At 35.8% G+C, this 10,825-nt stretch overlaps 1 protein-coding gene across 1 annotated transcript; it reads right to left on the bottom strand.

Annotated features, from left to right (window-relative positions):
- Nucleotides 1-672: 672 nt before the first annotated feature.
- On the bottom strand, nucleotides 673-4,725 carry LOC101248611 (small nuclear ribonucleoprotein SmD1b). The gene is made up of 4 exons (XM_004247090.5): nucleotides 4,555-4,725; nucleotides 4,399-4,475; nucleotides 1,010-1,201; nucleotides 673-896 (listed from the first exon to the last, which is right to left on the bottom strand). The coding sequence occupies exons 1-4, from the start codon at nucleotides 4,566-4,568 to the stop codon at nucleotides 835-837; spliced, it is 345 nt and encodes a 114-aa protein (XP_004247138.1). The 5' UTR covers nucleotides 4,569-4,725; the 3' UTR covers nucleotides 673-834.
- Between the last annotated feature and the right edge of the window lie 6,100 nt (nucleotides 4,726-10,825).

Genomic DNA, 10,825 nt, shown 5'->3' with positions numbered 1-10,825 from the left:
TTTGTGGTTTTGAATTAAAGATTACATACGTACTCGTGGACTTTAACATGTTATGTTATTCCTATTAAGGTAACGTCATTAAGAGAGAAATGAAATGTTGAATAAAAAAGCAAGTGATATTCTTTTTGTTTCGGACAAAAAAGAAAGGTGAGACTCGTATCGGTATCTAGAGGTTTAGTGGCTTCAACAAGAAGCAGAACGGTAGGATTCATCAACAGGGCCTGGAAAGTTACAAATCCAAGAGAGGTGTGGTCTTCTCAAACGGGAAATTGCAGGCACAAGATGGTAAAAATGACCTAATGTGCCTGGTTTTGACCTAGCGCGTGGAGTTAATGAAAGTAAAGAAGAGTTATGAATCTTGTGATCTTATACTAAATATATGTGTATTGTACCAAAACTTTCTTTGATCTTGTGGTCATAAACATGCAATGTGGAAAGGTACGATTAAAGAATACCCAAAAGAAAGAGACATTTTTTTTAAAACAAACTAAAAGGGGAAGTAAGAGGAACAATGTTCCCCGTCCGAGTCACACCAAAGAAGGCTATTTCCTATAAGAAGTATAATTCATAAGGAGCTAAATTCTCAATCGACACTAAATGTGACTCAACTCTCAAAACATGCATAAGGTGACTAAATTGAACGGGAAACGAAATTAATGTTAGCAGACAATATGATGCAACGAGATAACATGCTCCTGACTTCAAAGATCCAAAATAAATTGTTGCATGAGATCCATCTTTTTTCTACAGGATAAAAACTAACAGCAAATCTATCAATCCGTACACATGTTTACATAGGCAAGACTGCAAAAAAATAGACCAGCCGGAATGCATTTAGCGGCCTCGACCACGTCCACGCCCACGACCGCGCCCACGACCACGTCCCATAGGCTTTCCTGAAGGGGAACAATCAAAGCAAGAGCGTATTAGAAGGATGTCCAAGTAATAAGGAAATTTTACCATACACCGACAATGCACAAAAACATCTGAACGTAGTCCTTAACAATACCAGCTGTTGGCTTCTTTGGCTTCACCCTAGGTGTTTCTTCCACCAGTAACGTCTCAAGATTTAAGCTGTCAGGGAGGATGTAATAACGGATGTTGTTACCCCTCACACTCAGGTGATCCAATGTCACTGGATTCTTTCCTTTTAGCGTAATTTTGACAGCCTTCAGATGTGTGTTCATGCTAACATCCACACCTGTAAAAATGTAACTGCCTTTAGAAACTTTAACTCACAGCTCTCAATTTAGCAACTTCAATAAGGAGACAGATGAAATAGCCGCTGTGCCTAGTTAATATCAAAACACATACTGATATGCTCGAATACAAATTTCTATATCCCTATTATATCTAGCAATTTTCTGTAAGTATAAGCAACCCCTCAAGGAATAAAAGTCAAAAGCATGGAAAGGACAACCAACAGAGAAAGGAAAATGCTATGCCTCAAAATATGAGAACAGGACAAAATATCTACTTTTGACTACTATAGTTATCTAGAACAGAGATAAACTCTGCAATACATAGTAGCTATTTTCCATGCAAATTTGACATTTTTGATGCAACCAGCACAAGCCCTGGCACTTGCCATAAGAAGCCTATCTAAGTTTGCTAAGGCATCTCTACAGCCAGACAAAGAAGCTACAGTATGATGATCTTTTTTAGAGGATAAAGCAATTATTATTTTTTAAAATGTAGGCACAAAGCACGCCTGTATATGTATACCAAAAAGCAGAACGCCTACCTAAAGATATGATGTTCGATCATTCTATGAATGACACCTATCTTCAATGCATAGAGGTATATCATGGGAGCACCAAAAAGAAATAAGGGATAAATGGCTACTCCTCAATTGTAAAAAATCTATAGTACAATGAATACAGATAACATTCACAACAAGATTACAACAACAGATAAGAATTATAAACGCAACACTAGGTGCTGTTTTCATAAAACTTGGGTACAACATAATAAGCTATAAGTTGATCGCACGCTAGCATAAGCTCAAGTATTCATGCATAGTGAATAACAGTAGTTCGACACAGCTTTAGCTCCTCATCTAGTTGAATTTAAGATTAGTTAACATTGCACAGCAAAAGTCAGAGTACACAACATCATATAGCCACTTACTTCTCACTCTTTGCGCTAGTTCTACATGCTCAAATATCAAATGCAACCAGCCTATAGAACTAGACGTGTCGTACGCTTTCTGACCTAAGTACCTGGAAGTTAAGCTCGAGCTGGGAAATAAGAACTTACTCACGCCTCACATAGACAATGAAAATCCACAAACAAGTGGAGGCAACATGGTTTATGCTCATATAATCAACTAACAAGTGTTATAAGTTACCCGTATAGCAACAACTAGGTAATCAAAATTTTATACAGATAAAATTTAATATTTGTCAATTAGTGTTACATTTGCCGAGATGAGCAACTAATGCTCATCTTTGGAAACAAAGGGATAAAGACAACATGGTTTTGCATAGAAAATAAGAGAGCTCTTGGACCAAATGATTCCAGCATAGAATGTTCCACTTGTAGGGACCTGAGAGCAATGGTGGCATAATGATGTGGAGCCATGTGCAGACTTAAATTTCTGAAGATCATTACATTATCGACCTATTCTATTGACAAAATGATAATGAAGGTCTTACAACATCAACGAAAGAAACAACACCACAGTTTCAAAAAAGTTCGGTACGACTAAATGAATCCAATTGACCATGTTACTATGTTTAAACTTATCTCAGGCTAATATTACACAACATTGAAAATATTAGCAGTATAAGAAATACCATTTATACTTTCTACTGATGTATCAAATTAATGGTGACATTAACCCGTGAAAATTTAGAAGTATTAGAAAATACTACTATCTCAATATTAAGTCAAGACAGATTCTACTGATCTACCTCCCTTAAGTGAAGCATTGGTCACTAATTTACTTTCCCCTTATGTGGTGAATTGGTTATTCAGTAATTTTCCTCCCTTAAGTGGATAGAAGCGCTGTAGTTCAGGTTGTTTGGTATGGATGGAACAGAAGTAAGACAGATACATTTCCTTTTTCCATTAAAATTCAGATATACTGAAAAATCCACATAGAAGGATACACAACCCATCTACATTTGCTTTATATGCCTTTTTTACTTAGAACGAAATTAACTCTTAACCTCTTACTTCCATTGCTCTTAAGCTTCTTTTTTCCACCCCAGCCAAACATAGTTTAAGTTTCAAAGCAAAGAATATATGATTGGGGTTAACTTAAGAAAAATATTAAGAAAATGACAAAAAGATGATAAGAATCCCATGTTCACTCCCATAATTTCTTAGTTTTTTGTTTTGTTTTATAATATAGAGATTTGTATTCAGTATACGAACTGTGAATTAATGAAATGGTCCGAATAAAGCAGAACAAATAGAGAACACTCATATAGACAAACCAACTAGTTTGGGATTGAGACATCACAGTTGTATTTAAATGCATACTAATTCACTGAAGGAATTGCTGAATTATTATAGTGACACTTCAAATTTCTTCGAGTTGTGTAATAATCCAACTTTTACAGCTACAAAAAAAGCGAACAAGTGATGTTATTTTTATTGGCCCAGAGTACAGTAAATGCATTGACAGAGATGAACTACAGTGATCTAGAGTCTAGACATAAATTACAGTGATGATAGGCAGAAATAGCTCTGCACTTGAGAATGAATTCCTATTGGTATTTCAAAGGAACTTCATAGTTGAAGGATTGAAGTAGAGATAATACGTGTGAATCAGAGAGGATAAGAAGATAACAAATTCAGAAGGGCAGTGAGAGGAGTAGACAGATTGAGACGAGTTACCACATATACTTTCTATAGCTTCTCAGCCCTAGCTTCAATGCATTTACGGATATACATAGTGACTCACAGTGGAAGTGAAGGAGAGTGAAGTAAACTATTGCAGTTACCAAACTAACTTAACTTGAGGCATAAACCAAAGATAGTTTAGCAACTTGGTTTCGTTGTTGTTGCTGCTCCGTTTTTCCACCCCACCCCCAGGAGCCTAGAAGGATCAATAGTTTCCGATCTATTTTTCTGACCCAAACCCTCAACCTACCAGTGCTCAACCACTTGAGCAAAACCTCACTTGTCTGTCATGAGCACTAATTTTTGTATATCCTTTATAAAATTGTTTGGAAATGCTTTATTTAAGCATGAAAATCTATTGGAAAGAACCTCTTTAACTCTACGACCTCACCACTTGTGGAATTATTATGTTGTTGTTGTAGTTCAGTTAGCGACACTTCCAAATAACTTGAAATTCATACAAACACATTATATAATTCACATATTGGCTTAAGAAATTACATTGATGATTATAGCTAAGAAAGAAAGAAAGATAAGGAGGGTGACCTGTAATGGTTCCATGAACAACGGTGCCGTTTTTGAGCTCAATTGAGACAGTCTCGTTGTTCAGCTTCATCAAAAATCTGCACAAAAAGGTAAAGTTAAATCCATTGCTAAGCTCACTGGAAAAGAAACTCAAAAAAATGAAGATATCGCATGAACCTGACGAGCTTCATTGTTGCTTGCTGAAGAAATTGAAAACACACTAATCTAGGGCTTTAGTTTAGGGCAAGGAGCGCCAGGGGTTGTTCAAAATACACAAGTGATGTCTTATTATATGCCTCGTCTGGGAACGTCCATTGGACTAAACGTGGGCCGTCGTCTCACACTATTTAATGCTAAGAATATAAGAATAATTGCACCTCTTAGGTATCTATATATGTAAAATTACAAAAATCAAATACTTTTAACGTAAAATTATAATTTATTCTTTAAAATTTTATAATTATAAAAAATTTCTTAAATAGACACAATAATATAAGCGTTATACATTAAAAAGAGGATCAAATATATTAATGACAAAAAATTAAAGCGCTGATACATTAAAAAGAGGGTCCGATACATTAGTGGCATTTTTGACTTACCCGACATTGTTCTCCGACGATGTCCCCTGGGCAAAAGGAGCTGAAAGCCACTTGACTGAGAAAAATGAGGAATTTTGGAGATTTGTAAAACTTGTAAAAAATAATGATAATAAGTAAACTAAAAGATAAGATTCCTGTAATTAATCTGGATATGTATTTAAGTTGTATCCAATATTTTTAAAATTTTCAACTTATTGCCATTTTGGCAATGAAATGGTCAAAAATGTGATGGAGTTTCAAACCCATAAACGATACCGACACTATAACGTTTTAGGCATGTAACCACCGTCAAATAGTATGGCTTGAACTGTCAAAAAGTCAAAGGTCACTCTTTTGGACTTTAGACAACACTTTAGAGTGGGTGACCTAAAAAAGTGTGACCTTTGACTTCAGGCCACACTTTTCAAGTGTTACCTTAGCAGTTACGTTTAAAAAGTGTGGCCCATGAGGTACAAAGGTCACGCTTTGCAATACCTCATACAATAACAGTTTAGTTTCATACAACTACTCTTTCAAGCGTAGTCTTTGCTTCCCTTTTTGCCACACTTGCATTTATACCTCTTCTACGATAACAGTTTTCAAGTGTAACCGATGCTAATGTACGTGACACAAGTTATAACACATAAGCTACACTTTTAAAGTGTGGCAATATTTTCTAGGCCGTCAAAAAAATTATATGCCACAACTTCTGATTGAAAATATCAAATATTTTCGACTATGTTCAATTATCACATGCTAAATTATAATTCAATATAAATTATCGCAAGCACTACATTAGCTAATAAATAATACAAATGTATTGATTTTCTACAAAAACTTTGAAAATAATATATCTTGTACTACACATACTGATATAGCAATATTTTAAGATTACTTATATAGCAATATTTTAAGATGTGCATTAATAATGATTTCCACAAAATTAAATGTATTAAAGCATCACAATAGTTTAAAAATTCTTCATCAATCATAGATCGAATTAACTTGTGGCTACCATTCAAATTCAATGACCCACTTTTTCCTGCACATTACAAATGAAACTTAAAATTAAAAGGAAATCATGCTCAACAATTCTAAAACAAATTTTCATGAAAATCATTTTGTATACAGAGGACTATCATTTTCCGCTAGTCCATTTGTGACAATTCAAAGATACCTTCTCATTTTATACCTTCAGCAGTTCAATAGACCAAGCTTAGAGACAAACATCTTACCATGAACTTTTGATTCCAATTTCAACCAGCATGAAGCAACCAGCACCTCAGACAAGTGACGGTATTAGAACACGAAGAAAACCACTATCAAGGGGCCATCCAAGATTTGTTGCAGAGATCAATGATTTTTTACAAAGGGTGAGGCTATGGCTTGGTACATTTAACACTGTTGACAATGCTGCAAGGGCTTATGATCAAGCTGCTCGGGGGCTAATTGATGAAATTCATGAGTATTCAGAAATTTCCAGCAATAGAGGAAACACAGAACTTTTCAGATGAAGAGAGAATTGTTAAAGTGAAGAGAGAAAATACTCATATCAATCACATGTTCTATACAATGGTGTATCTAGATATCTATATATAGAATAATGAAAAAATATCTAACTAATCTAGATTAGCTGTACATTTTATAACTAACTAATTTTTATCCACTATCACTAACTGTTCTAACAATTATCAACTTAACTAACTTGTTCCACGTCACTGATCCGAGTGATACCTCCATGTCATCAATTCATGTGATGCTACTCATTCTCAACACTCCCCCTCAAGCTAGGTGATGAAAAATCATTGATCATCCCTAGCTTATCTACAAGATATTCGTGTTGTCCTCTCCCTAAAGCTTTTGTAAATAGATCAGCTTCTTGATCCTTTGAAGGAACATATTCAGTCTTGAGTATTCCCTCTTGAATTTTTCCCTGATAAAATGTAAATCAATTTCTATATGCTTCATCCTTTCATGAAAAATGGGATTTGCAGCAATCTGTATTGCTGACTTGCTATCACTGTGTAGAGTTACTAGGGCATAACCTGTTACTGACCTTCTTGACATGGGGCATGCTGCCCAGTCTGAATCACGAAAACTTTAAGTTTGTTTGACTGCTTTGAACTCATATGAATACCAAGTCCTGGAGCATTTTTAATATACCTCACAACTCTCAACGCAAATTCCATGTGAGACTTCTTTGGACAATGCATGAACTAACTGAGTGTATGAATATCATATGATATATCTGGCCTAGTCATGGTTAAGTATAGAAGCTTTCCAATCAATCTTTGATATGGTCCTGCATCCTCTAACTTGTCATCTCCCTTTATTCCCGTGTGATCATCTAAAACAATTGTTGTCAACTTCTGATTGAATTTCATACGTGCAGTTGCTGGTTTAGAACCTGCCAATCCCAATTTTGTAATTAATTCTATAGCAAACTTCCTTTGATTCATCAAGATCCCATGCTTTGATCTTGCAATCTCAATCCCAAGAAAATACTTCATTTCACCAAGATCCTTTATTTTGAACTTGGATTGCTTTGTTCTAATATAAGTTGATGATCATTTCCTGTGATCAGGAGATCATCTACATAAAAGAATATCACCACCTTCTTTGTATTCACCCTTTTTGTGAATAATGAGTAATCATAATGACTTTGAATAAAACCAGAATCAATTAGTGCCTCAGTAAGCTTCAAGTTCCACTGTCTTGAAGCTTGTTTGAGTCCATAAAAGGACTTTTGCAGCCTGCATACTTGGTTCTCCCCTGGCTGGGAAGGCCTTGTGGAACTTGCATATACACCTCTACAAAAAAATCTCCTTGCAAAAATGCATTTTAGACATCCATTTGGTGAAGACACCAATTCTGAGAAGCTGCAAGAGCTAGAACAACCCTCACTGTGACCATTTTAACCACTAGAGAAAAAGTTTCTTGATAATCTATACCCTCTTTATGGTTGTAACACTTAGCTACCAACCTTGCTTTATATCTATCAACATCACCATTGGCCTTGTACTTGATCTTATACACCCATTTACATCCAATAGGTACCTTATGAGGAGGTAAGGCAGTCAAGGACCAAGTGTTGTTACCTTGAAGAGCCTGAAGTTCTTGATTCATAGCTAGAATCCATTTAGGATCCTAGCAGCCTCAACATAACTTTGAGGCTCCTTTAGGGAAGTGAGTTTGGTGAGAAAAACTTGATATGTACCAGACAAGCATGCATTGGATGTAGTTGGACATATGATAGTGACATGTATTTGCAGAACTAGTGGAAGGCTTATTACTGCAAATATATTCTTGCATCCATGATGGCTGAGTTTTCACTCTAGTAGATCTTCTAGGCTGCACCACAATTGTAGGAACATGTGGTACTGGAACAGGAAAATTATCTTCAAGAACTACACTAGGAAGTTCAACAACATCAGCAGGTGGTGGAGCCATAGATGCTGGATTAGGCATAATAACAGGAACAGTTTCTGGGTCTATGTTCATAACCCCAGATGGAAATAGTGTCAGCTTGCCAGTTTGTAGAAGCTGAAAAGGAAAAATAGATTCCTTAAATTGTACATCCCTGCTAACAAAAAAATTTTTATTCAACAAGTTATAGAGTCTATATCCTTTTTGTGTGGCTAAGTATCCCATGTGAACAACCCCTATAGACTTAGGCTCAAACTTGTCCCCTTTGGTGAGAGTATTTGCAAAACATAAACATCCAATAGTTCTCATGTGTTGTAGGGAAGGACTTCGACCATACAATAGCTCAAAAGATGATTTTCCATTCAAGACAGACAGTGGCAATCTATTGATGATGTAGACAGCATTATGAACACATTCTCCCCAAAATTTGAGAGGCAAATGACCTTGTAGTCTTATGGCTCGAGCAACCTCTAGAATATGTTAGTGTTTTCTCTCAACTAAACCATTCTATTGAGGTGTATATACACACGAACTCTGATAGATCATCCCATAAGTTTGAAATAAAGCATTACACTCTGAGTTAAAAAACTCTCTACCATTATCACTTCTAAAAACTTTAACAGTTGCACCAAACTGAGTTTTTATTAATGCAAAAAACTGTTTCAATATGACAACTACATCATTATTCAATTTCAACAAGAAAATTCAAGTCATTCTACTATAATCATCAACCAAAGTAAGGAAGTATCTACTCTCATCATGATTACTCACTCTATAAGGTCCCCATACTTCAGCATGTATCATCTGTAAAGGTGTAGCAAGCCTATTTTTTCTAATAGGAAAAGGCATTATTATTTGTCTAGCTAATGGAAAAATAGTACAATCCTTTATTCTACTACTATTACTGGAATCAAACTTCATGTTTGGAATCTTCTCCAATACTTTGTCAGAAGCATGACCCAGCATTTGATGCTAGATTGCTAAGTCTTCTCCTGCAGTAACAATGTTAGACTGTACAGTTGCCACCATAGTTTTCTGAAAATCCTTCAGCTGCAACTGCATCTTGTATAATCCATCAAAAACTCCACTAAACCCCTTCCCCTTCCCACTATGAAGGTCCTGCATGATGCATACATCAAGGTAAAAACTAACAAAACACCTTATATCCCTTGTTAGTTTTGAGAAGATTATACTGAAACTTTGGTATGTACAAGACATTTGTAACTTTGCTCCCATCTTCCAAATCACAAGAACCAATACATGATACTTCAATATCATTACCATCTGGCAAATAAAAATTTCCTGGACATCTGTTATCTATCATTCTAGTGTCATTAAGAACATTCTTGTTGTAAGTCATGTGATTGGTTGCTCCTGAATCTACTATTCCATTTAAAATAATCAATGTTATGTTTGGATAGGAAAGAATGGAGTATGCTTGTCACATTTTCTCCATCTGTCACATTGTCCTTGTTGATCAACTTCATCAGTTGTTCATACTGATCTTGAGTAAACATAATGGCTGCTTTGCGACCTGTTTCATTTGCACTTGTCATACCTGGATGAGAATCCTTCTTTTTGAGCATGTTGCTCTTTATACTTCACTGCATTGGTTGCTATATTGAAACCTCCAGACACATTTTGATTTCCTCCCATTCTTCTCCTTCCTCTAGTGTCTGCTGGATACCCATGCACCTTCCAGCATCTTTCAATTGTATGACCTCTCATTCCATAATGATCACAGTAGAAATCACTTTTCTTTCTAGGCTTAAAATTGTTCTCAGCATCCTTGTAGCTTCCACCAGGTGTTCTTTGATTTCCAGTAACTTTGCTTCTGTTGATTAACAAAGTTGTTGCATCCATAGATTCACCTGCATGTACTGCCTTTCCAAGTGATCTGCGACTTTCTTCAGATATCACCATTGAGTAAGCCTTGTTCAGACTTGGAATTGGAGTTGTCATCATGATTTGACTTCGACATTGCACATAGGAATCATTTAGTCCCACCAAAAACTGCAAAAGTCTCTGGTACTCATAATTCTCTATATATTTCTTCGATTCTACACATTCACACCCAGGTCATGGCATGAGAGCATCAAATTCCACCCAGAGCTCCTTCATCTTTGAAAAATAGCTCGAAATAGAAGATGTGCCCTGAGTCAAATGGTTTATCTCTGTGTGCAGATGGAAAACTCTAGATCCATCAACCTTGTCCAACCTTTCTTTCAGATCTATCCACACCTTGTGTGCACTTGAAGCATACATGATTCCACTTTAACAACCCTTGCTCACAGAATTCATTATCCATGATAACACAATTGCATTACATTTTTCCCACAATTCATGCAGTGGTTAAGCAAAATTATCCTTTGTGTACCTTCTATCAACAAAACCTAACTTGCTCTTTCCTACTAATCCAATTTTCATCGACCACCACCAAAATC

The sequence above is a fragment of the Solanum lycopersicum genome, chromosome 9 (genome assembly GCF_036512215.1).
Source record: "Solanum lycopersicum chromosome 9, SLM_r2.1".
NCBI lineage: Eukaryota > Viridiplantae > Streptophyta > Magnoliopsida > Solanales > Solanaceae > Solanum > Solanum lycopersicum.
Note: the sequence above shows the minus strand (reverse complement) of the source record. Positions and strands in the feature narration are given on the sequence as shown.